This window comes from Stigmatopora nigra, chromosome 18, assembly GCF_051989575.1.
Source record: "Stigmatopora nigra isolate UIUO_SnigA chromosome 18, RoL_Snig_1.1, whole genome shotgun sequence".
Classification (NCBI taxonomy): domain Eukaryota; kingdom Metazoa; phylum Chordata; class Actinopteri; order Syngnathiformes; family Syngnathidae; genus Stigmatopora; species Stigmatopora nigra.
The window spans coordinates 4829531-4857350 of record NC_135525.1 but is presented as its reverse complement, the minus strand read 5'-3'; the positions used below and the strand labels follow the sequence as shown (position 1 = coordinate 4857350).

Below are 27820 nucleotides of genomic sequence, written 5' to 3'. Positions count from 1 at the left end.
AGGCGAGGAAGGCGGTTTTGTTAAGAGTACTTTATATAAAGGAGAGGTAACTCTCTAGCTGTCAATGACAGCATCTCATCTCATCTTTTGAACCGCTTTGTCCTCCCTAGGGTCGCAGGGGGTGCTAGAGCCCATCCTAGCTGACTCCAGGTCTGGGGTCCTGAATTGGCGGACAGCCAATCGCAGGGCACAAGGACAAAAGACAACCATGCACACTCACACACATACCTAGGGGCAAGTTAGAGTGTCCAACCAGTCCACCATGCATGTTTCTGGAATGTGGGAGGAAACTGGAGTACCCAGAGGAAACCCACGTAGGCCCAGGGAGAACTTGCAAACTCCACACAGCTGGACATGACCTGGATTTGACTCAATAGCCATTGACAGCATTATACGTCCATTTCATTTGAAATTTTTGAAGCTTTTGTGGGTTTTCTCTGGGTACCACGGTTTCCTTCAGCAACCTCCAATTCATTTGAAGAGGGAGTATCTAAGGGCAATTGAATGATTATTAACTCCTAAAGCGCCTTTGACGAGAATAGACGTCCGTAGTGTATATTTTAAATTAATTTTATTTATTTTTAGATTTTACAAAATGATTTTTGAACTAAAAACACTGAAAAATATATTAAAAAATTACAATTATCAGGAAATGTAATATATATCTATACTCTTCATTTTAATTTGATCCTAAAAGAGAAAGTCAGCACTCATTATTTACTTTACCGGGCCACACAAAATGATGCAGCGGGCCAGATTTGGCCCCCGGGCCATTGCTTTGACACAGGGAGTGACATATGTTCAGCCAATCATTGGATACGATGCAATTACGCTATACGTACAGCCAATCACGGCATTGGCATCTTGAGGCTAAAGCTAAGTGTATGTGATACCTCGAGTCGCCATCCCAGAGTTATACATGTGCATCTTTTAAGTTGGAATCGCTGTCGAAGTATGTGCTAATCGAAGATCAAGCGGAGAAAGCAGGAGACTTTCGTTTTTTCGAGTGAGAAAGTTGTGATCTGCGAAAAACATGCAGCGAAGCTAAAGTTGTGGGTGAGTTTTTTCTATGAAAAGATGGACTAAAACATGGTGCGGCACATTCGCCAGAAAAGTCATTTGTATGGAAATCAAAAGTGAGAAAGACAGACGTGAAAAATAAGGTAAAGTTAAAGTCTGATTTCTAGCGATATATATTAAGACTTCATGTATGGATCTTAATAATTACCTTTTTAATCACAAGATCATTCAGGAGTAGTAGAAATGCACCTGGAGATGGCATGTGCAACATTAGTGTTGCCCCCAGTGGTAGTCGGTATATAAGTTGTCTGTATGCCCAAATATATGAAAAAATTATAAAATTAGGTATTATTTTGCAGACAAACCCTTTATTTCTTCTTGAATTCATTAGCCAACCCATTTTGAATGTATTTGGAATCTATCTTTGTCAATTGCAGCCAAATATTTAAAAATAATCCTGAAAAGATCAAAATAATAAGAATAGAAGTATGTTACAGTAGTGTAAAATATAGGAATAGTATAATAAATATGTATGTTTTAAATGACTAATAGATCTTTATAAAAATGTACTAAAAATCTCACAAAATAGACCAATAATTGCCATTTGCCTCATCCTTCTGGGGTTGAAGGTTCGATCCCAAGTGTGTTCTCACTGGGCTTGGTGGGTTTTCTCTGGGTACTACTACAGCAACCCCCACAACCCTAGGGAGGATAAGCAGTTCAGACAGTGAATTAATGTAAAAATAGATCTTAAGAAATTAAAGATTGAACAATTCAAAACAAAACAACTGAAATACAATAAAAAATAAAAGTAGTACATATTTAAATTAGATAAAGTTAAAATGTATTAGATGTGACTCATTTAATCAAATAATCTTTACTCTTTAATATTTTTACTGTGATTTTACAACATTCAAATGAATCTCTTGTTTGAGGATAAGATGCTTGGAACATGACTGAATAATTTAGACCATTACAAGTATAAATATTAAAATTAATAGAATAAAATGAAACTGAAAAACACTAACTTTAATATAATAAGACAATGAAAAAGGATTGTTTAACTCATAAGCTGCCATTGAGGGGAATAGACGTCCATTCCATTTGAACTATCAAGGGCACTAAACATATTAACTGATTCACAGCCATGCTGAATGATTTTAAACCAATTCAAATGGATTCGACATATATCTCCGTCAAACGTGATCTTTCCCTGCTAACCTCATTTATTTTTTTGTCCGCACCTGCAGCGTTCTTCTTCTTCTTCTTGTGCGGTAAGACTCCGCATCTCATCCCCCCCCTCTCTTGCTCTCTCTCTCTCTATCTCCCTCGCTCCACCCTGTCGACTCCTGACTCCGGTTGCCAAAGCCGAGGAAACACAAGAAGAGGTATCTTGTTCCTCTACAGCTCACACACCTCCATTGCAAAATAAAAGAGAGAAGGATTCCACTCATTTACTCATTCGGTCTTTCTTTTATTTTATTTTTTGTGGAGGAGTCGCGCAACCCTGCGTGGATGAGTTGCGTGGATGTTATGTGCCGGGTGGTCTCCCAAGGTGCGGCGACGGCGCGCAGAAAAGTGGATGTTAACCCCATGGCTGTGACGAATAGGGTAACCCGGTGAGTATGTTTCTGTATGTCACTATGAGAGTCAAGGGTGCTTGAAATCAGAGGGTGTTCAACTGTGTTGATGTGAGGGAGCTATCCATGGTGCTGAAAACAGATTTCTATGTTAGTCTGTGTCATGGATGTGGATCATATACACATTTGTGGATTTTTTTATTTATTTTTTTGCAAGTTTTGGTACGGTATTGTGTAGGAAGGAGTTGTTGATTTCTATCTTCTTTTTTTTTTTTTTTTTTACTTGTCTTGTGTGTGTGTGTGTTTGTGTTTTCAACAAGTAGGGAGCAAACAATCTGTCTGAGTCCAAGCCGGTTACCTCACGGCAGCCGGTGTCTCGGATTAGGAAGGAAGGGAGAGTCATCCGATTAGCTAAAAGGAAGGCAAGCTGTCGCCTCCGACTGCTATCCAAAGAAGTAGGAGAAAGTCAAAGGTTATGCGTAGGAGATGATCGTCGTTTTTTTTTTTAGGGGAGTTGAAAATCTTTCTAGAGATGTTGATCGATTGATCCATAAATTAACTGAGTTTATTTTAATTACAAACTCCAATACCTAACATTAGTTTGAGGATGGATGTCATACTATTATAGAATGTTTGGTTTAAGTTAAGGAATGATGGGTCTTATTAATTGATTGAGTAGTGGACAGGTGGAGTGATTGATGGGAGGAAGCAGTAGATTTCTTGATTGATTGATTTGATAGGACATTGTAAGTAGACTATTTGATTACATTTTTTTAAAAATATTGAGAAAATAGATGTTTTTTTTCACCTTAACCCTAACGGCATTGCCTTGGTCTTGTTCAAACCTAGAAGGACACCCTCAAAGGAGACTGTCTAGTCTCGGTAATGCAAATGCCACAAACACCCAATTATTTTGAGGTATGCTAATGTGGCGGTTCTTAGCGTGTCAGCCTCAGAGTTCCGGGGTCGAGGGTTTGATCCCAAGTCAGTCCTCACTATATAGAGTTTGCATCTTCTCTTTTCTCCAGGCTTGCGTGGGTTTTCTTCAGGTGCGCCGGTTTCCTCCCACATTCCAAATACATGCAAGGGAGGCTGGTTGAACACTCTAAATTGCTCCTAGGTATGTGTGTGAGTGTGAATGGTTGTCTGTCGATTTGAGCTCTGCGATTGGTAGGCCAGCGATTTAGGGTGTTCCCTGCTTAGTACCCATTGTTGTCTGGGATTAGGCTCCAGCACCCCCTGTGACCCTTGAGAGGATAAGCAGTTCGGACAATGAATGGATGTATAAATAGTTTTTAAAAACTAAAATTTTAAGATTAAACAATTGAATACAAAACAAGTAAAAATGTATAAATATAAAGAAAGTGGCATAATTTATTTAAAGACATTTATTGATAGCTGTCATAAGCAAAATCTTCAAAAACACGTTTGTCCCCAAAAAATGGTAAACCCCAAATACTAATTCAATATATAAACATAATAAATTAAGAAAAAAAATCAATATTTAAACATAATAAATTAAGAGAAAATCAATATTTAAACATAATAATTTAAGAAAAAAACAATGAAAACACAATATAATGAGAAAATTAAATTACTATTTTGCTGCTTGAATAATTAACTCCTTTGATGCCATTAACGATGATTGAAGGTCAATCCATTTCAACTGGAACTCCCAGGTGGCACGTTAAATTTGTTCCAGTCTTTAACTCTTTATTGCCTTTGACAATAATGGACATTTATTCATGTAGTTCTTTTAAGCTTTCTAGTATGAATTGAAATGAAGTTGCCACTAGAAAACGTGAAAAGTTGACAGTGAATGAATGAAATGTCGAAGTTTTGATTGGAATTGCGAGTCAAGAGGTTAATTTTAGGTCAGCTATTGTTAACATTCGAGCATTTATGGAACATCTGTTGATTTCGGGGCATTTCCATCAATTACTTTTAATATTACTCCCTGTTGATTTCCTTCTAATTTGAGGGAAATTAGTATGTCACTTCAACTTCATATTAGGGCATATTTTCCTCACTTTTTGTTGATTTGTCTCATTGGATGCCATTGACGGCACTCGACATACAATGGAACGGTCAAATGAACCTTTGTTCACTCCCAAAAGAAATGGATTGGACGTCTTGCACCGTTAATGGCGCTAAAATGAGTAGTCACAGCCAACCTCTCTTAAAAAAAATGAAAGCATCAACTCTCAAGATTGATTTCTTCCTCATAAAACAACAGCAATCGTAGCTCATCTAAACGGTGTTAGTCTTTGCAATCGACGGACCCCAGAGACCATTAACACATCCGATATCAACCATAAAAATGAAATGTTTTGGAATTTAGAAAGGCTATACTGATAATTAGCCACATTCTTGAGAACATCAACATGCATTAGTGCCAAGAAAAGCAGCCTGTTGCTGTAGGATAGCATGATAATTATGATATATAAATGGGATGTCATGCACTGACTGCTAATACTTCTATTTATATTTGATAATTCAAGTTTTTATAGAAAAAACACATTCTGATTCATACTTCTCTCTAATCAAGATGTTGAAAGTAATATTCTGCTTTTATTTTCTTTTTGCGTCAAACTTTTCATCACTGGAAACAAATGTGTTTCTTTATAATCTGTGATTGCAAAAAGTAATCTTTGATGAAATATTGAGCTTTTGGTCACATGACATTTCTCCAAATAAGTGTTTTTGGCTTCAATTTATTAGTTTCTAAATTGAGAAATAAAAGTTGGCTTGGTTAAACTATCGCACCCCAGCGATCCGTGTGAGGATAAGCAAAATGAAAAATGAATGAATAATTGAATTTAAAAAAAAAGCTTATTATTTTTGTATTAATTTGTTTCCTGGACTCTCTATTTATAATTAAAAAACAAAAAAAACAAATTATTTTTATATATCTAATCAAAATGCCTTCAAATTAATTATTTTTCCCCATTTAAAAAAAATGTAAAATATTTTCATTGAATAATTTAAATAAATAGAAATATAAAAACTGTTCATTTGTTCAAACATTTAGTTAAAGAAATAGGGAAAGTTTTGCTTTTAAATAAAAAAAAGAGCAAATATTTTCCTTTATTAAATTTTTTTTAATCCATAAAATGGAGAAAGACAGTTACTATTCTTAAAATTCTTTACTAGTGGACATTTTACAGCAATTTTATTTAAGAAAGATAAGAATAATGCACTTTATTTACCTTATGGGCCATCCAAAATGGATCTTAAACGGTTGGCTTCTCTACTAATAAGCGTTACATTGAATATTTTAAACCATGGCACCGTGAGCTGTCAATCAACAAAGTATTCTCCTTGACTTATAAGTAGGTCTGAAATTCATTACAACAATTATTTTAAAATTGAAAAGGATTGGTTCAGGACCAACCTTTGGCAAAATGCCATTTTTCCCCTCCCCCCCAGTAACCTCCACGTCAATGTGCCCCAGGATCTGAATTTCAAAGAATTATTTTCACTCTGATACTTGACAATCTCCGCACCTCTGGGTGTCCGACTCACATACTAATATCTCCTTCAAGTGCATGATGAGCGCACTCTTCTTTTTGCATCCAGTCCATTTGAAAAGCCTTTATTTAGCCCCCTAAAAACAGGACCCTCCTCGTAAAGTAAACATTAGGCGCTACAAGTGTTGCTGTGGTGATGTGTATCAATGCGGGGATGCTTTTACTGGTGCATTATTTACTTGTTTCCCTTTAAAATGGTAGAGTTTCTATCCTGGATAACCAAAGTTACAATTTGTAGAAGCTACGAGGTGTTAAATCTGCCACTGGAGACCTTAGACTGATACTACGTGCATTGTTATACAAGTTAGTCATGTACTTAGTTCTCTAAACAATCATTTTTTAGTAAGTACTTATAAATCTAAAATTATGTAATATTACACCAATGGATGTAGTGGTGCAAAGTCATGATTTTATTCCTGAAATATTGTTTTAATAACAATAACGCAAAAAATAGATGAAAGAATAATTTTGAATAAAAAATAAATAATTCATATAAAATCATCTTTATAAATTAATTCAAACGGATTAAAAAATTAAAATGCAACAGTGTTGTCAATGGCATTGAAAAGTTTAAGAACTTTTTAACGCAATTTATCATCAGCCATCATTTAAAAAAATATTTACACATTCTTAAATAACAGTCAAAATCATCTTCAAATAAATAATATAAAAATAATTCAATATGTCAATGTCTTTAAAAAATACATTGTAATATTAATCATTTCTTGCCAAGTTTTGAGCACGACTTATGTTACTAAACCTTTAACTCATTGGTTACCGTTAAAAATAAAAATAATTCATTCATTTTCCTTAGTAGAAACAGGGTGCTTGAGTCTATCCCAGCTGACTTCGGGCCAGAAGTGGGAGACACTCTGAATTTCTGGCCAGCCAATCACAGGGCACAGGGAAACAAACAACCATTCTTGCTCACACTCATACCTGGAACCAATTTAGAGTGTCCAATCAGCCTACCATGCACGTGTTTGGAATGTGGGAGGAAACCGTAGTGCCCGGAGTAAACTCACACAGACCCGGGTAGAACATACCAACTCTACAAAGGTGGAGCGCCCAGGATTTGAACCCAGGACTCCCACTGTGAGGCCGACGCACTATCCACTCATCCCGCACTGAACAGAACATTAGTTAAACAATAATCCGAGCATAAAACCATTCCAGATGTAGTTACCGTTAGATTTTCAACGTTTCTGTCGCACGGCTATTCCGCCGTGCAATATTCGCTCAGTGGAATCTTCTGAAGATGGAGTCTTAGGAGCTGCCGGTCGAACCCAATTTATAGGCCTTTCCCGCCTCACCGCGACCGCCGATAAGATAGAGGCACTGGGGGCCATTTGGTATGTTTGTGTGACTCTCACACATTTCCCCCGTGTAAACAGGCTGACCTGGCACGACACCAGTCGACACTTTGAAGTCACACATGCACACTGCCAGTGGCGACTTAAGAGCGCTAACACACTCAGGCTTGACATGTAGTCTCCATCTCACTGCAGTGTCTTCTGCCCGCAGAGATAAACACTGAAACATTCCTCCCATGAAGCTAAAAACAACACGATAACCGCTCACCTTGTATCTCTTTTCTTACTATCAGGAGTGTTAAGCTTTGCTGGATGGTTAAGTCTTTACTACTCATTCGAAGGATCACTGCCAGGTCTTTGCAATACTAATTGGAATGGACATCTATTGATGTTAGTAGGAGTTAAGTTCATCATTAGTTTTAGCAAAATCAATCAAGTAGTTGAATTAGATTAGGTACTTCTTGCACGGCAACACGCTCGTAACATAAGAAACTAATTTAAATCAACTTGGATTACGATGGTGACACACTCAAAAATAAATTTAATCTAACCTTACACTAAACTTAATTCTAATTTTGTTTAAGATTTTGATACCTTTCTTCTCCAGGGTTGGCTCTATTTGCCCCGCCTCCACCCTGACTTCCAGATGCAACCTATCGAGGGTTGTTTCCTTTTGTATTCCCTTCAAAATGTTACAAAATTGATGCACACAACTGTCCTCACAATAGGATAACGCACAACCACTTGCTAACGAGAAGTAGTGTAAAGGCCATTCACACTAATTAATGGGAGAAAAAAAACTGAAAAAATGCAACGCTCCGCCCAGTGCTCGTATAGACCTCATACGAGGGTGTTGGGCAGAGAGAGACAATGCCCCTGATGCTCTTATGAGCAGCATCTCGCCTCTGCTGGCTGCTCGTATGTCAAAATTTGTCTCGTATCTCAAGATATATATATTTGCTCAAAACTTTACTCGTATCTCAAATTCCTTATATGTCGACTAGTTAAATTGGATTAGAGTTCTATATAATAAATGCAGCTCTTTTGCTTCTTATCGTATTTTGTAAATACATAATACATTTTATTTTCAAAATTATTTTCCAACTGGGTTGTTGTTTTGTGAGGGGAAGAAAGTGTTATGGTGAATAGTATGGTTACTGGGTGATGTGGCTCTTTGACTCTTACAGTTTAAATTTTTTTCTGTGTCTAACTTGTTCGCCACTCGTGTTATATAACAAAGTAATCACCGTTTTGTTTTACCATGGTAGAATCATGAATGAGACATCCCTATACATAAATATAATTTGAAAATGTTGAATGAGTTTCTACTTTTGGTCCAATGTGGAGATTTTTGATGAGAGCCACTGATCAGAGAAAGCTACTTACGCTATTTAAACTGGGGCAACCGCTTTCACAACTTTTCTCTCTTTTACCACAATGGATTAAAAGTGTGCTCATTTCATCTCCCGCTGGGATTTAAACACACTTTTATTTAGCCAAAGTAGCCCATCAAAAAATGTTGACCCACTTTACAAATTTGAGAGGGTCAAGTATAGAGTCAAGTCTCTTTTCTTTTCTTTGCCAATTGTCGTATTTGATTGTAATTTTATGTATTTTTGTGCAGTGAGGATATAAAGAACTTTATCATGCATCCACTGTATTCATTATGTCCAAAGTGGATGTACAAAGACTGAAACCGTTGTCATGAAACGTGAAAATAAGATTCGTTTCGCCTGTTCTTCTCCTGCTTGGGTTGCCAGATATGCAGATTTCAGGCTGTTTTTGGCCAGCAGGCACATAATCTTGTTAGGAACAATTAAATTGGTTGTTTGTTGAATGGAAATACAACAGTTTGCACAAGCAATTGAAAACAAAGAGGAAAAATACTTACTGCAAAGTCAGAAACGTGAAGGACGATTGCTGAAAGAAATCTTTTCGTACGCTTGTGACAAAAAAAACATCTGGAAGAGCTGATTTGAATACACTAGGATACGAATGGGAAGATTGGATTGAGTTGAGTTTGGACTTTTTGACTACAGATTGCTAACGTGTGGCTGTGAAGAAAGTGAAGTGAAAGTTAACGACTTAGAGAGATGAGTAAGCCCCAGTGGTACTGTGCTGTGATTTTTACAGACTTGGTTTGGACTCAGAATTGAGAAAGAAAAATCAATTTTGGTTTTGGCCTTGGCTCATAGGACTTGGTCAGGACATTATTTCTGCAATTGCTGATTTTGGGCAAGTCAGGGTTTCCGTCTTAGTCATTTTTCAGGCTGTTTTTGTCCTTGTCTACCCAAATTTTTGTCTTAAATCCAAGTCAGTAACTCATAATTTTGGGCAAATCTTGTAGCTTAGTGTCATTCTTAACTGCCAAAATATCTTGATATTGACTTCATATTTATGAATAAATGACACGAGATACAAAGTAAATTAGTTTGTTACGTAGAAGTGAAAATGAGAACATCCTGTTTACCCCTGTCGCTAAAGTACACATCAAACTAAAAATAAAGCAGAGTCAGTAGGGTAAAGGACTTTGTTGTCGAATGTTATGAGAAAAGACAGATTTGTTTCTCTTCAGGCCAGTCGAAACTCTTGATATCTTCTCTGTGTCTCTGTTCATCCTGATCTTTTTTCACTTTCTAATTCTAAAAGCGCCATTTCTTGGAGAAAAAGCAACCATGCGGCCAATTATTTTCACAACGTCATCAATTATTCCAGCATGATCTCTGCCTTCCGGTTCCCCCGGCTCCCCAATGTCATAAATATTTGACGGAGTTGTCAGTCTTGAAGCATAATTGCTTTATCTGTCCACCAACTTGACAATGTTCCTGATCAGCTCTGGTTCTTAGTACTTAACATTACTTACTCTATTTCTTTGGCATGTTTGTACAATGGTACCTCTACTAAGTAGAGTCTACTTGCAAAGGCTTCTATAATGCTAAATATTTAGAAACTATGTTACAAGATACGGAAAAATCTGTCACGAAACATTAAACATCCACCAAAACAGACTTCTCGTATGTAGTATTTTTTAAAGTTGTTGTGATAGAGCTGCTTCCTCGTTGGCTAGCTCCCAACATCTCGTTGGCCTCGCATTGACAAGGAGGAAGTTGTGTATCCATGATTCCAAGGTTAGCATGCTGTAGGCAGAGCCAGCCCATGAAAGGGGTAGTGGCCAAGAGCGAATGGCGCCAGTAAGGACCACCAGCAGAGTAGGAATGTGACCGTCCAACCAAAAGCCACCCTTTGGACCTTGTTGTGTGCGTAACATATTTTAAGTTGTGTGCTTACATCAGTGTGTGCGTAACGTATTTTAAGTTGTGTGCTTACATCCGTGTGTGAGTAACATATTTTAAGTTGTGTGCTTACATTCGTGTGTGCGTAACATATTTTAAGTTGTGTGCGTAACATATTTTAAGTTGTGTGCGTAACATATTTTAAGTTGTGTGCTTACATCCGTGTGTGAGTAACATATTTTAAGTTGTGTGCTTACATCCGTGTGTGCGTAACATATTTTAAGTTGTGTGCTTACATCCGTTAGTGCATAACATATTTTAAGTTTTGTGCTTACATCCATGTGTGAGTAACATATTTTAAGTTGTGTGCTTACATTCGTGTGTGCGTAACATGTTTTAAGTTGTGTGCGTAACATATTTTAAGTTGTGTGCAAACATCCGTGTGTGCTTAACATATTTTAAGCTGTGTGCTTACATCCGTGTAAGTGTAACATATTTTAAGTTGTGTGCTTACATCCGTGTGTACTTGTTTTCTCACAATTCCACCCCGTTTTAAGTGGTTAATAAATATATACGTATATCTTTTTTGCATCCATATAAACATTTGCATACATATTTCTTAAAAAAATTGTCTACCTTTATCATTTTAGGGCTTAAGGAATTGTCTCTAAATCCAAATTAGGAAACCACTTCAAGAACAAATTAATTTTGAAAGTGAAGGTAGCATTGCATTTCTGTTTTTTGGCTCTATGTCATTATGGAATGCTTGTTTGCTTTTTGAAACCGCTCATTCACTATATTTCCTCAGATAATGACAAGCAGGTTGTAGCCAAGCTCACATTGTCGCCTTGTAAATGGCACTGGCAGCAGTAAGTTGCGTGCCAGACCGTGTCGGCAAGACTAGGGCAGTGTGTCAACCACGAATCGTAGGACTGGGAATTAGTTCATTCGCCAATTAGTTCACAACAACGAGGGATTAATACGGCCAGGGTGGATAAAATACACTGATTCATAAGCCTAAGGCCATGTTTACACCACGGTGATCTTAAACAACAATGCAAAACTGATGTGTTGCTATTATTTTAATTCTTCTTTGCCATTTTCACGAGGAAATCGCTACTGTTTTGGAGTTTGAAAGTCAGATGACACCCAAAAATCGCTTTTGCATTGTCAACTTTTTTTTAGACGGCAAGGACAGAACTGGGGATTGTCAAGGTTTCTACTATGGAAGCAGTTTTCAGTCCCCCGGGTACTCCGGGTTTCTCCGACCTTCCACAAACATGCATGGTAGGCCGATTGGACACTCTAAATTCCCACTAGGTTAGAGTGTGAGTGTCAATGGTTGCCCGTCTTCTTGTGCCCTGCCATTGGCTCGACACCAATTCTGAGAAATGACAATTCTATGCATAGTTCAAGAAAAAATTTGATTCGATTTTTGGCCAGATTGCCCAACTCTAGATAGTTGGCAATTAAACCTTTAAACAACACTTTTAATTATTTTATTTATTGGATAACACATGTTACGGCATAGTAAAACTTTTGGGTAGTTGTCGTCCAATCTCATTTTTTTCTGTATGTCTGACAAGTAGAGAAGACCATTACACATTTTTTTTGGCAGGCTGCTATTTCTTGTGCATTTCATTTGAAGCAGGTGAAAAGACCGAACTTTTCACATATTCATTTGCTGTCAGACAGAATCAAAGGCAGACCAAACTTTGGGAATCTTTCAAACTGAATTTTTGCATTTCTCTTTTCAAACAATAGTGCACAAGTTTTCAATACGACAATACATTGTGAACATGTAGATGTTTACCATAAAAATGCATTATTATGAACCACAAATTGACTACAACCAACAGAATGAGTCACACAGGCTTTTTGTCACAATTATACTTCTGAATTGTTTCATTCAGATTCAGTCATTGCTTCTTATTTGCTTTGTATTTTTTTTACAAGGCTGTAGTCAGGTTGGCGTGTCAGACCAGCCATTAATGGTGATGGAAATCCATTCAATTTTGACCAGCAGTTCTTGCTATGAAACAAAACATGGCATATTCTTGTCCTAAACAAGCTGGCATTAAAGTGACATTTTAAGACATTTTCCCCTCTTTGGATCAATCCAAGACCACTCCCATGTGATTTTCCAACAGTGTGTCTCGTTTTATCCTTCTGCTGTGAGTTTAAATGAGTTTGTCACTAATAGGCGTCCATTTGTGTTTATAAAAGGAGAATGTTTACTGAGAATATTTTTAATTCAAACCCCAAATTTAAATTAAAAATGCATGTGAACTGTTGTGAAAGAAAAAATAAAATAAAATAAATATAAAATAAATAAAATATAAAAGTGATTTCAAAAATAGGTTTAAAAAAGAGCATATTTTACATTTTTCCAAGCTAAATTAAAATAATTACAAAATAAAATTATCACATTTCCAACAACTTTTTATGAAAAGAAAATAATAAACAAATAAATAAAAGTTATTCACTCTTCCAAGGCTAAATCGATTGGACGTCTAGTGTTGTCAGTGGCAGCAAATTAATTTAAAATGAGGAAAAAATCATTTGGATTTTGATACTGGAAGACATTCTAATTCCTCTCAGTGGAACAAATACAATTGGAAACACCTCAAAAGTCTCCTCAACTGACCCAAAGTTCTCAACTCATTTTGATTGTTGAATTATTTATCGAGGTTGTAATCAAACAAAGATATATTTTTGTGCACAACAAATATTTGGTGCTTTTGGCAATTTAACGGCTTGTTGAATAATTATTCAGCATGGAAGATGTGTAATATGCTGCAATATTTATCCTTTCTCTCTCAGCTGAGTTGTCATTTTAATTTTACACGGGTATGGTGTGATTAGCATTTTTTTCCACATCATTTTGTCTCACTGCAGTTTGTGCTCAGAATCGAACCTGCGTCTCTTAGTTTCGGGACATCTGCCAATTTTTGTTCTGCCATTTTGTAGTAAAACGATAAGGGAGTTATTACATGCAAAATAAGGGTCCTTGAAGACAGATATGTGGAAATGATGCAAATTGCTTGAATTATGTGGCGCCACTTGAAGTGATGATATAACTGCAACCATTGCCGTCTACGTTGACACCGTTCCGTCATGTTGCCCAATTGTACTCCGGTTGTCGAAAATATTCCAATTACAGTTCAAGTACGTGGAAAGGGGTGAGGCGGTATGAGAGGAAATGGTGGGGAAGTTATTGATCAGATATAATATGAGGATGAGTGCTATGAAAAAATACAGGAAATGACCTATGCTGTCTAAGAAGAGACACCTTCATCTATTCATTTCACATCATTGTTATAATTTCTTTCAGAGGTCCATTATATTCCCAGCTCATATGCATTTCCTTTTAATACTTTTACATTAATGTTTTAAGGTAAAAAAATGTGATTCCTGTATTTTTTAATAATTTATTTATTAATTTATTTGCTTTTTCAATTAAAAAACAAAAAGGAATGAAGTAAAAATGTTCTTCATTCATTCATAAACTTAACCACTGATTATCACAAGGGTCGTCGGGGGTGCCAGAGCCTACGACGGGCAACTGGGTACACCCTAAATCGGTGGCCAGCCAATGACAGGACATCATTTTTTATTTTTTTCATTAAATTTGCTTACATTGAATTTAAAAAAAATGAAAAATTCTGAGAATATTATCTTAATTATTGTTTTTATTTTAAAAAGGGAAGAAAACTTAATCTTTTCTTGTTTTCAAATGTTATTTATTTTTAAATTACTTACCTTAAAAGGGAGAAAATAGAAAAAAACATTTTTTAAATAAAAACCAAAACATGAAAAACAGAAAACTTTTTAATTCATTTTATATGAATGAAAAATATTGAAAGCAGTGAATAATCCTTCATTTTGAAATATGAAACTAATTTCCATGATTTGATTTACTATTGCAGGCCACACACTTGAGTTTGACCCCTGTGCTTTAACACTTTGTCTAGTAATTCAGTCTTCAAAGAGATTTTAAAGAGAATTAATGATAAAATTTAGCTTTGGCGGAGTCCAAAGTTCATTGGAAATAAATCTGAGTACTCTACCACTGTTCGTATCCTCAGAAAAGGTTCATTAACTTTGTTAGAATGGCACACTGCCACCTACAACTATTATTATGTGTCTATTATTACTTGTTGTAACTACATGTTGCTGTTTCCTCCCCATGCAGCTGGGCGCTCAGCAGACGGTGGTGAAGATGATGGCAATGCACTTAATGGGACCACCGTCGCATGCCGGGGTAAAATGGCCCTGGCAAACTGGAATAGGAGTGCTTTATTTGCTAATCTTGCTGATGCTGCTTTCAACCTGTCTTGGCCAAGACACTGACGGTAAATGCAGCTTTTTTATTTATGCATGCCTTAACTGGACTGAGTAACGGTCTGTTATATGGGGGAAAATGTATCACAATGTCGGCTATTTTATATAATCATATCAATATGGTATTATATGAAACATTTTTACTTGTGTGAAAATGGGTAAAAATATTGAAGGATTATCCTCTACTCGTTGTATGTATTTACCGTATTTTCACGACTATAAGGCGCACTTAAAAGTCTTAAATTTTCTCGAAAATAGACAGTGCGCCTTATAATCCAGTGCGCCTTATATATGGAAAAAACAGAAAACCAAAAACGACTACTGTCGGATATTAAAAAAACACAAATGCCTGAACTGAAACAATACAGTTAAATATGCAGATGCCATCTTAGTTTACAAAATCTTCCATCATATAGCTCCTCCCCCACTGCAAGATTTTATACAAAAAAATCCAAAACATCAACAATGGCTGGCTCTAGAGGTGACTGTGCACTATGAGGCGCACTTAAAATTCTTACATTTTCTCCAAAATAGACAGTGCCCCTTATAATACAGTGCGTCTTAGAATACAGTGCGCCTTATATATGGAAAAATGTCATTCATTGAGGGTGCGCCTTATAATGCGGTGTGCCTTATAGTCGTGAAAATACGGTAATTGACATTAACCTGAGCACAAATGCTGAAAGAATCAAGCAATGTCGCAATCTAAAACTATCTAGTGTAAGGAGACATAGTACACTGACATTGATATTTTTACTCAAGGGACAAATTTGCCTATTCCAATCAGAAGCATGTTAGAAAAGAATAGAATTCACAGCTGGTCCTCAATTAATATTGATATTGAAACAAATTGTGTTCTCTGTGTTCTGTATGTGTTGCTATTTTGAATTCTCTTGTATGCATTATTCATATAGGGTTGGCAGAGAAAGACAATTTGTTAAATATTGAGTTCAAAACACATCTTTTTGAGGCATCTTGGCGGTATTACAATGAATGACATGGATTTCCTCAAATGTAGCAAGTCAGGGCAAATTGGGCCAAAATTTACATTGCAGAAACATGTCAATTTTCTTTATTTTTTAAATTAGATAACTTTATTCATCCTGTATTTGGGAAATTTCAGATGCACATACATACAGTTGGTCTTCAAAATTTCTAATGATAATGACATTAGACCTGTAAACTGTATGGTCATATGATGATATAGCAGTACTACAAACCTTCCCTTAGGAAAACAGCTTTTCCAAATTTTTCAATTACTCCATTCAATTTCCATACCACATATCCTCACAAGCCTGGAGCATATCCCATCCAATTATGGCTACCAGGCAGGGGACCCCCTGAATTGGTGGCCAGTCAATCGCAAGGCAAAAAGTAACAGACAATGATTCATTCTCACACTCATACCTTTGGGCAATTTAGAGTATTCAACCATCCTACCAACCATTTTGGATGTGGGAGCAAAATGGAATACCTGGAGCACAGGGAGAATCTGGGATTGAACCCTTATCAATCTTCTAATCTCAGAACTGTTAGGCCAACGTGCTAAATAAATCGTCCACCAAGCTGCCGCTTTCCCAAAGCTTTTTTCCTATAGTTGCAACATGCCAACAACCAAACAGATCACAAACTCTCATGGTTGTAAAGCAATGGCTCCAAGTACGATTTAAACTTGCAAGCTAAATAATCAAATCGCAATATCCACATGAAACGTTTTGAGCAGAAAGAGTCATTGCTGGTGGCGCTGGTGAAGCTCAGCATGATACCCGCACGGCTTTCTGCCCCATTTGTCAGAATGTTAATATTACGTTTATCATTTGGTCCTTGAGATTTATCTGGCTGGCATTTAGCCCACACAAGTGTGCTGGTATTCAGCTAAGGCTATGCAGATAGGTGCCTGATTTGTTTTCGGGTGCAAGGTTTTAAGAGGTTTCAATTCATTTCTTACCAGCTATTAATTAATCTAATTATCTCAATATTTATTGCAGTAGGATGGATGCATCACAGAGTCAGGGTTAGCTCATTGGCTGCCATTGACAGTGGCTGACATACAATCAATTTAAAATGAGAGGGACTGAAAGGGAATAAATGTTTATTAGTGAGAAACTTATTTAAATTCAGAAAAGAGGGTTAAAAAGAGACATCTATCATTAGCAAGGAAAGCATTGAAAAATGGCTTTAGATGATGAATTATGAGGGATATTTTCAACAGTGTTTAGATTTGAATGATTTTAAAAATACAAATTATTCAACTTATTTTTGTTGCTTTGATTTGCAAGGAATCTCTAATGGAAGTAATTAATTGAATTGAAACAGACAAATAAATAATCAATACAATTATAAATAATGAATAAATAAGTACAGCAATAAACAACAAATACATTCATAAATAATCAATAAATAATTATTTATTTTAATGGGCCAAAGGGGAGTTCTAAAAATAAATAAATATACATGGAGCAAATATATAAAATCACTTCTTTCTTCAAACAAAGTAACTCAGAGCCTTACAATTCCAAATTGATTGACATCTATTGCAATCAATGGGAACCAATGAGGTAACCTCCTTTATGAAAAAAAACAACCCCTGCTCCCAATAATATTTTGGCACTGAATGGTTTGAAGACACATGTTTATTTTAATGGAGCTAGTTGCGACTTGCAGCCGCCATTTTGTGCTATCAACAACAAAATAAAGCGTTCTCCTTAATGAGCATCGGTCCCTGGATGTTTTCGCCTCTCTGGGTACCGCGTGACGAGCATGAGTACTACACTTTTAATTAGACGCGATCCCTGGCTGAGAAATTCTATTTATTCACTTTTGCTTCCCCGACTGACATGAGTACTCGTGAATTTTTAATCAGCATACTGTGAGAGAATACACAACTTTCAGCTCATGGCTCGAATTTAGCACTCAACCAATATCCCCCCCGTTTGCTTTGCTCTCCTTGGAAATTGCCCTAACCAATATGAGTGGAAAAAATATCCTTAAAAATCGAATCGAGTAAAAATAGTAGGAAATTGTTTAAATTTTTACTCAAGCAAAAGTTTTGGTTTAAAAAATATACTCAATGTTAAAATATAGCTCTTTGTGGCCTATTGTGGCAAAACCAGTGAGTGCTGTATAGTGATTTACCATCCGCATTCATAACCAAACACAATTTGTCATTTAAAAAGAGATATCTTCTTTTGTACCATCCGCGGTGTCGATTCATGGAAAATGAAAGGCTGATTGTGAATTTTTGGTACTTACTCGCCTCATTGTGTCTACTTTTGTTGACATCCTTTTACGTTTTTGTTGTAGCAATTGGTATTCATGCTTCCATGACTACTTTAGTCGGGTATCATTCTTGTCCTTTTTTTGTTCAGGGTTCTGGAATATACTTTTGAATGACATTTTCTGGGGCCTTGTAAAGTACTGCCAGAAAAAAACAATTGAAAAGAAATGAATGAAAACATACGATCCACACATACTCTAGAATCCTGGTTTCTAACCAAGACAGATGGCACGTGGTACAGGATTAAGATCTGAAAGTTGACTTGCCGCTCAAAGACTCAACACTTCAGTTGAACTCGTAAGAAGCATCTGTGGATCTGGAAGCGACTTTGTTTACCGTAAACGTCAGTCGTCAATTACTGTGACCGGGAAGTGGCATGACTCAATTTGGCATCACCTGGCAATGACAGCTTGCACGAACATGTTTGTGCCAGCAACAGACCCTCCTAAATCTTAGTTTGAGAAATAACTTGTAAGTCAAGACTCCATTGCACTCCAAACGACTCTGAATGAAATAAGATTGATCCGGTTGATGTGATGGGAGTAGGATTGTCACTATAAATTGACTCATTGATTACTTTGATGGTCAAATATAATTGTTTTGCGACATTTTTGGCCTTTGAATTGTTTCAAACTAGTTTTTCAGCTTGTTTTTGGGTTGCTATTGACAGTGTTCATTCATCCCATCTCGTCATTGTGGTTTGGAAGTCTATTATGCATTTAGAATTTTAAAAAAAGTTTTGATCATGTTCTATTACCAATATGAATGTTAATATTATATTTTTATAAAGACATAAAAGGGGAAAAGTTAAAGTGATCAATTTTTACTTTGTGTTTATATCATTTGTATATTAATATTAGGTTAATTTATAATCATATAATAATGGTCTTTGCTTTTTTGAGCGAATTCAAAATGATCAAATAAAAACATTAAATATTCTCTTTTGCATCAATTTGAAAATTTTCTAAATTATTATTCATTTTTAATTTTTAAATACAAAAGACATTTGAAATTATTTGCAAATTTTCTTGAAAAATAATATCTTTTAATTCAAAATAGATAAAAACATAAAAATAAAAAGACAAATACAGCACTTTCTATTTTTTTAATCTCCATAATTAGTAAACAGCGTGATTTTTATAAGAAACAAATGTGAAAAATAATACTAATAAATAATCATTTGTGTCAGTCTTACAAAACTTGAATGATATGGTAGCTCAGTCCAACACCACGGGTCGGCTCTTGTATCTGATTTGGCTCCGCCGTCAACTGCACTCAACTCCATGCAGGTTCGAGGCAGGGCTGACACGCCAAGAGACAGACGGCGAGTCCGGCTAATGAATAAGCCAACCCGGTGACAAAGTGGCTACCCTTCCAACATTCACTTTCCGTGTGACTTTCTTTGGTGACTTTCCGTGTTTGTGCACACACAGAGATGCATCAATCTTACGCAAGGTCACGCTGTCTCTTCTTTGCCATCCTTTCCTTTTACTTCTACTCTGACTGTCTTCTTTCTAATTCCTTACTTCTCCATTTCCCCTCTCCTCAAATTCACTTCCCCACACCGTCCTCCAAGGCTGAGTGAATCCAGGGGCAAAAGAATGGACGGGTGGTTAGCTGAAGAGATGATGGATGAGTGGCAGTCTGTCTGGGGATGGAAAGGAATTGGACCAGGGGGAGCACTAGGGAAAGGTGTATCTGCTGATAGAAGCTGAAAATGGACATGACGCCAAAGAACTGTTGGAGGGGAAATGGATTCTACAATAAGTATTCTTTTATCAGGTCATCCTTTTGTTTTAACCTTTTACATGTGGCGTTATCAAACCCTTTTTGAGATGGCGCACACTTTTTGCATTGCAAAACTCTCACCAGCATCTGAAAATCTAACTGTGAAATTCTAGAGCCTATGTTAACGATAAAAAGCCTCTTGCATCAAAGTCAACAGAACTAAAAAAATATCCAAAACTATTTAGTTGCTAAAAGTTTAAATTTGTGGACACCAAACAATTTCCAGTTCACCTTACATAAAAATGAGTAATCGGACGAAATGATTTTTTCGGTCCAAATAATCTCAGAAGTCTGTTGGGACAGGCTCCAGCACCCCTCAACTCTGACAAGGATAAGCATTGTTGAAAATCGATATACTATACAAATGTCGGTGACCCTACAGACAAGTGGTTAGCGCATTGTTCTCGCAGTTCTGGTGCTTAGGGTTCGATCAACGGTCAGTCCTGACTGTATGAGTTTGCATGTTCTCCCCGGATTTGTGTGGATTTTCCCCGGGTACTCCGGTTTCCTCCCACATCCCAAAAACATGAGCCAGTTTTCTTGGACAATAAACAGTTGTTCAAAGTCTGAAAAGAAAACTGTTGCTTCCAACCGTTTTTGAAGTCAACAGGTAGCAACACAACCCTTTACCGGTGTCGTCCTTGGCATTTGAATTGGATAGCAGTAGTATTGAATTCTCTCCATTCTTGACACGCCATCAACTGAAACCAGTCAATTATTTCTGTGGAAGCGCCCCAGTTTGGAAAAAAAACGCGTGCCCAAAGTGGATCCATCATTTTGGGGGATAAATTGTCCTGCTGCCAAGAAAAATTCATCATGTGTTTCTTTGCCAGAGAAAGAAAAGGACAATCACACGCATGTGAATCAGGTCTGAAACCACACCAAGACCATCAAAATCAGTTCTAAACCAAGGTGTGCAACATCAGTGATTGTTTAATTGTTCACCCAACCTAATTTTAGCCAACATAGTAGTGTATTCATCTGAGAATGACTGACCTCATAAAACCCCTGATCTCCAAAATATCATCAATGGGCCAGCTGCCATGCTGAGTCACCAGTCTCGCATGTATATTTTAGGTGAAACTTGAGCTCACGTGTTGAGTGTCAACTCGTGGGTGTGTTGTTGGATAGGCCACAGTCACCTTGCTGTCATCTACCCTTTGTCTTCGAGTTCCTCAGAAACCTGTTCCTGCCAAGTCCGATAGACTGCATTGAAATAGAAAATAAAGACCACATTGATATTTAGAATGTTTCAATAAAGAGCTGTCGTGAGTTAGCCTTCCTATTGATTCCTTCCACAAAAAGAAATCTTCATCGTTCCCAAATGTGGGTTGCACCTTGAACGTCACCTCATTTTGCTCTCCTGCCTCTCTGCAGAGTGTTTCATCAGTCTGACAGAATCCTGGCATCAGATGGATTTATTCAATTGATCTAGCGCAGTCATTTCACTGATTATTTTTGTTCTGAAGACTTTCATAAGAAGACAGAGAAGCAATTCCTTAACAGAGGATGAGGAAATCAGCAAATGTTATGCAGTTACAAAAAAATAGAAAGGCTTAAATGGGACTTTAACATGTCTGAATATCTATTATTTTTGGGGAAATTCCTGGTAATAATGCATTTTACGTTAAGCCTCAACCCGTTGGGAATCTGTTTTCCTTAACTTGTTGAATCCTTGATGGATTTACAAACCGTTTCATTTAAAACTGCAATGACGTGGCCATGATTCTGGCTGGATTATGGTGAAATATACACAATGCGTTTTAATATGCAATGAATGGCCGACGAGTGGCTCTGCGCTTCAGCCTTTGATGTTATTGCACCGAGAACACATGCTCCAAAACAAAACAGAAGAACGTTATCGGTTTTCCGCCTGAATCGGAAAAGGACAAACAGACCACTGGTGTGAAATCAACCTTAGTCTGATCTCCCCGTGCTTCACGTTCTGGTTATGTCTAGCCTAATAGACCATTAGTTTCACTTCTTGTCGGCCTGCTCCTTGTGTGTCGAACTATCTTACCTCAGCCTCTCGTGCACTCTTCAGGTGTTGTCTTGTCATATTATTTGTTTGAGGCAGTCATTTTGTGTGAATCCAGAGCTCATGCTTTGACGAAAATGGAGGACTGCACAATTGAACCCCAATTGGAAATAGTTATCCTTTCCAAATGTTAAATCGTAAAACTTTTTCGCCTCTGGCGTCAAAGTTTAATGATTCACCATGAAAAAGGCCCAGTTCATTGCTCATTTAATGAATACTGTTCTTCCGTTTCTTCCGCAGCAAAGTAATAGCCAAGGAAAGTTAAGAACGGTTTGAAAACTCGGGCCAATTTTTAACCGCTGAATGTGAAAGCAATTAACTTCAGATCAAACTATTGACCTCTCTTAAGTCCTTTGAAATGAATCATTTTAACATGGCAACAATAAAACATTTTAAAACAATCACTAAGTTTCTTGCTAGATTATATCTCGGTGATAAAGTCACTGCAATAAACTCCTGTGAATAATGAAATCCACCGCCAGACCACAAGTTGTCTTAATTTGACCCTCGTGCTGAGATAATGCCTCTTACCGCGGCGCTTGATTCAATTAGCATCCGATAAAAGTGTGTTGCATCTCCATGGATCTCCATTTTATCACCAGTGAGTACTGCATACAATATCTCCAATTCATATTACGACTTCATGTATTTTCATGGCATTCGGCCTTTCTCGTTGTGTCAGACCATCACTATAGATTACAACAGTTGAATTTCATTGAATAGGAACGACGGTAGATGCAAAGTAGATAGACAGTTAAAAGCTGCTTGATCGATGAGAAAAGGCAGAACAAAGACAAATTGGTACGCTACTACAAAATATACATAAAAATCTTTGACACGGAACAAGTGGTCGGTAGGGCTGCCAAGATTAATCGACTAATCAGTCAAGGAGCAAATTAGTAGTTTATTTGGATGGTTTATCAACTGCTTTAATCATTTTTTGAGTACTGTTTGCCATTGACGATGACAGACAAATGGCAAAAAAAATTGGTGATTAGTCCAGTATGAAAAAAAGTTCTTAATGGCAACACTAGAGGTCAGTCGGTAAGAGATGAGGGGTATTGCCTAACACAAAATGAAGACGCAGTCAGGCAGGAGATGCGCATCTGTCATGCTCGCACACCCAAACAAATGCACTCTCAATGGCCAGCTGGTCTCATAACTACTGTCTATTGTCACACTACGACCTCTACACAATCACAAAAGCATGAGAAAGAGAGAGTGGAAAATTCTCTTCCAGTGTTTGGGCTTCAGGCGATGGACGAATAAACAAACCAAACATGCGTTCTTTTTGTCTAAACTGCTATACAGCCTTTAAAGTTAAAAACCAATGCAGAAGGGACATGATGTTATTTGATTCCTATTGAAGGAACCCACATTATTCGCTATGTTGGATTCATAAGCGTATTTTTTTGAATTCCAACAAAAGCCAAAAAATGGATTCAATTACTTATTGATAAAACCGTATCCATCAAAGTCAAACACAATCTGGTGGGTAATGGGGGTTTTGTGTTTTCCCTCATTATAAACAGTAAATTAGGAGAAATCATTTAAAATGATTGAAAGAAGGAATTGTTGTGCTAAAGATTGGTCTATACATGACCAAGGCTTGCTCAATTTGATCTTCAAAAAAGGCCAATACATTTAAATTATAGTCTCAGCATTGGTCTGAAACAGGTACAGGTGCAGTAATATGGCCAGTGGTTTATTTGAATGTAAAGTACTCTAACTTTTCAGAGATTAGAGTATGTTTTCTTCCAATTCTTACGCTTTCACACTAACACTAGTTCAAAAGTTATGCCAATGGGCTTTAAATCTTTAGTTTTGGGCCCCAAATACATTCAAGAACAGTAGATTAGAGGTCAACCTTATTAGGAATTTCTCTTCTCCAGGATCAGGTAACATGATGAATTCACATTTAGCCCGAGCTCACAACTTTTTATCCTAAAAAAAGTGATTGGAGAGTGTTTCAATGTTGATGCAGAATCTATTATATCAAGGACGGATGAATCAGAATACATTTTAATATTTGAATGTCACATTCTTCGATACCTGCTTGGGTGCAAATAATTACACAGGATTCATTTTCAGTTTAGGGAAAATGGTCCTACACTATATTCCAAACGTCAAAGCACTCACAGCTTGAACATGTATTCCTAATTTCACCCTTCCTTTTTTTATTTCTTTCCTTCATCTTTCCTTTTCTTCTTCCTGGTTGGTCTTCTGCTGCAGACTGGCAATACGAGGGTGAGAACACTTTCCATTCTGCCCTTTCCTTTATTCATGTCTTATATGTATTGACCCTATAAATCACCTAACAGGGGGGAAATAGTAGGGTTGCCACAAAAGATTTTCTTGACATTCAAATTGTCACCAATTATTTTGGCCATTAATCGACGAATGTGTTTATTCTATAAATAGTTCGTGTTATGTGTTCTTTATAGAAATCTAGAAACATATGTATCTTTTTAGTGAAAGACAAAATGGTTTGTACGTCATTCATCGTCAATGGCGGCCAATGAGTTCCAAGACTTGGAAAAAGTATATTTAAACATCAAAATTTCTAAATGATTCATCCAATCACGATCAAAAATAATGACTTGCTAATTCAACAAGCAATTAATTGTGGCAGCCTTCGTTGAAAGCATCACAGAAGTTAATAAACTGCAATAATTAGGTCTTATTTAATGCTTAATTGTACTAAATGAACTATGAAGCGGCTTTTGCTCATGATGATATTTTGTCTGTTTCTCTGACAGAATGTAAACTCTCTCGATCGGGTCCACCTGCTACCATTGTCGCCATAGATGAGGAGAGTCCCAACGGTAAGTCATGCCAATGTCAAATTGCTCCCTCCAAAGTTTGAAGCTGGTCCTTTTTTCGACAGCTGCCAATTGGCCAGGCGTGTAAACTGTGCCGCTTAATATTCATGAAGCCTCAGCCTCCCATGCCGTTGCTTTAGGCACATCTCATTCTCTGCAATTTTAGCTCAGGTGACAGTGGAACGCGCGAATTGGGTATGAGTGGCTTTATCTTCCTCCTACACCTGAGTCCACTGACTGTAGGCTAAATGTTGCCATGCGTTTTCTTTCGAGAATGGTCTGTCTTTGGCTTGTAAGACTGGGACGTGGTTGGATGTCACAGTTGGGCATGCCTAAACTTATTCGTAACGTCAACCTTGCAATTTCTTTAGAGTTTTCTAGACGCTGCCAACAAAACTGTTTTGTAAGCCATGTCACTCTCTTACAGACCGCAGACAACATCAGGTCGAAAATAATTATTTCTAGATGTGCTTGAAATTTATTTCAAAAAGGTTACTGGGAGTTTTGGGTGTTTTCAGGTAACAGTGTGTTTAAAGGTTACAACCAAAGTAGTCATTTTATTAACTCTTGGTCTAACTTAACAAAATTCTAGCTTTTGTCTTGGTGAAGTCAGGCTTCAAGCATGTTTTGGTCATGGATAGAATGAGAATGACACTATTCAAAACCCATTTTTACAGCGGAAATACTGGTTTGATAACATTTAGGGCTGTTAAGAATCAAGCCTTATCCCAAATGCGGCATAGCAAATTCAGTTTCTTGCAAATGTGAATTTTGTGGCACAAGATTTTTTTTCTTACAAAAACCGAGGAATGCTATCATTTACTTTTTTCTATTAGAAACAGGATTACAAAAATCAAAATCCCTAGGTTTACACAAACGACATTTCTGGGATTTCTCTCAATCTTTCATTTTAGAAGAAGGTTCTTTTTCTACTGATTCTCAGCTGTTATGATCATTTTCTAGAATTCATGTTGTTTTAATCTGGCACATGAAGAGCTTCACTCATTGACAGTATGGAGTCGCAAAAGAATTGTTTTAGTTGAGATTCGTGTTTTTTTTCTTTTGGACAGAGCAAATGAACCAAGACACCAAATGGACTGAACCTGTATTTTTTGGATGTCTTTTTTTTATATATAATTTAATATATAAGAGTCGATTTTGCTTCCATCTCATTCTCCGTAGCAGTAAATCACATCAAAGCATTTGACATTGTTTCCAGGGGAGCATGAAAGATCATAGACCAATTTGGTGTAAGGTATTAGATTCTACAGATGTTGTATATGAAAGCACATAAAGAACAAAGCAAAGTGTAGGTTTTTATTACCTTGAAAATGATGGCTGATAACTAATGGCTGCTGCACTGCTGCATGTAACGGATATCTATTTTTGGGTGAGTCGCTGTCCTTTTCTGCCTAACAATGTCAGCCATAATGTCAAATCTATTCGAATTGGGATGGCCAAAACAGCCAAACTATGGAAACAAGTGCCACTCATTTCCAGGGAATACAGTAGTTAGTTTTGTTTCTAACTCTTACTGATTTAATATGACTTGCTTATGTGATAAAGACATTCATATGCATCAATAACAAAGTCATTCATATTGGCTTAGTCCAATGACTGATACATGTCACTTCCAAATACAGATACACCAGTCATTTATGTCAATGACAATGACAGGTACATTCACCAATTTCAATGGAAAATTTACCGACAAGCTGTTTAATTTTGTGATTTGATTTCTATCCAATAGTATATATACTCTTTCTTAACGGTGTCTTGCTGACTTTCATGTAAAGTAAAGCTCCTTGAATTCCCTTGTGCTGAATTGTGCTATACAAACAAATTGGCTTTATCTATTATTTTTCAGGAACATTGTTGGTGGAGAACATGCAGATTAATGGCGTTGCTGAAGGTCCGGACCGAACTATCTCTTTGTCCTTAAGAGACAATCACAACTACTGGGTGATTTTGGACCCATCCAAACAAGCCCTTTATCTTAACAGCACTGGACGGGTTCTTGACAGAGATGTATGTAGACGAACATTAACAATTTTTAAAAGATTAATTAAGAAAACATCATTTTAACTTGTTGAAATGATTTTTTTCCCCAGCCTCCATCGTACATCCAGTCGATTGTTGTTCAGGTGCAGTGTACCAATGAACTAGTGGGCACGGTGATACTCCACGAGGTGCGCATTGTTGTGCGCGATCGCAACGACAACAGGCCGCGATTTCAGCAGCCCAGATACTATGTTGCTGTGAGCGAGGTAACAATACTCTACTTGCCCCTTAGTCAACTCAACTGCTGTTTTTAACTCATTCTTGTTGGTGGTTATGTTAGACCTTCAGTACTGTGAGGGGTCAATCAATGAAAATATTCAGTCTTGGTGTTGACTTGGTGTCAAATGATTTATCTTCTTTTTTTTGGTAAAGTCTTGTTCCAGTCTCGTTCTAATTGACCACAAATCTAAGGGCGTATTCACAATAGGAAAATGTGCTTTCTTTAGCCAGGACCAAAACATAATAGACCCTTATTGCTTTGTTCTGCACCAGAGTTCACTGGTTTGTATTCACAAAACTACAAAAGAATCTCACCACCACCCTTTTAGGTTTAGTTTGGACCAAACCCAGCAGGTTTTTATATATTCTGAAATTATCCTGTTCGGACACTAATTTTAAAGCTCTGGTAATCAATGTCAGCATTGAACAATCACCATCAATAAGTTGTTTCAATAGAATTGTATGGAATGTCTTTTTTTCCTCTTCTTAGCAAATGTTGATTGATATCTTGATTGTACTCTGACGTTTCTGCTGCTTTGTCGACATTCAGCTCCAAAATAGACTTTTAAATGCCAAACCTGTTGTTCCAGTCTAA

At 36.9% G+C, this 27820-nt stretch overlaps 1 protein-coding gene across 1 annotated transcript in view; it reads left to right on the top strand.

The window, feature by feature from the left end:
• The first annotated feature begins 2278 nt into the window (after window positions 1-2278).
• Window positions 2279-27820, top strand: part of LOC144211474 (protocadherin-15-like) — a 97916-nt gene continuing 72374 nt past the window's right edge. Inside the window, exons 1-6 of the mRNA XM_077738766.1 lie at window positions 2279-2639; window positions 14872-15031; window positions 24356-24370; window positions 24883-24948; window positions 26813-26973; window positions 27057-27212. Of these exons, the coding sequence (XP_077594892.1) occupies window positions 14899-15031; window positions 24356-24370; window positions 24883-24948; window positions 26813-26973; window positions 27057-27212 (531 nt within the window). The 5' untranslated portion in view covers window positions 2279-2639; window positions 14872-14898. The remainder of the gene's footprint in view (window positions 2640-14871; window positions 15032-24355; window positions 24371-24882; window positions 24949-26812; window positions 26974-27056; window positions 27213-27820) is intronic.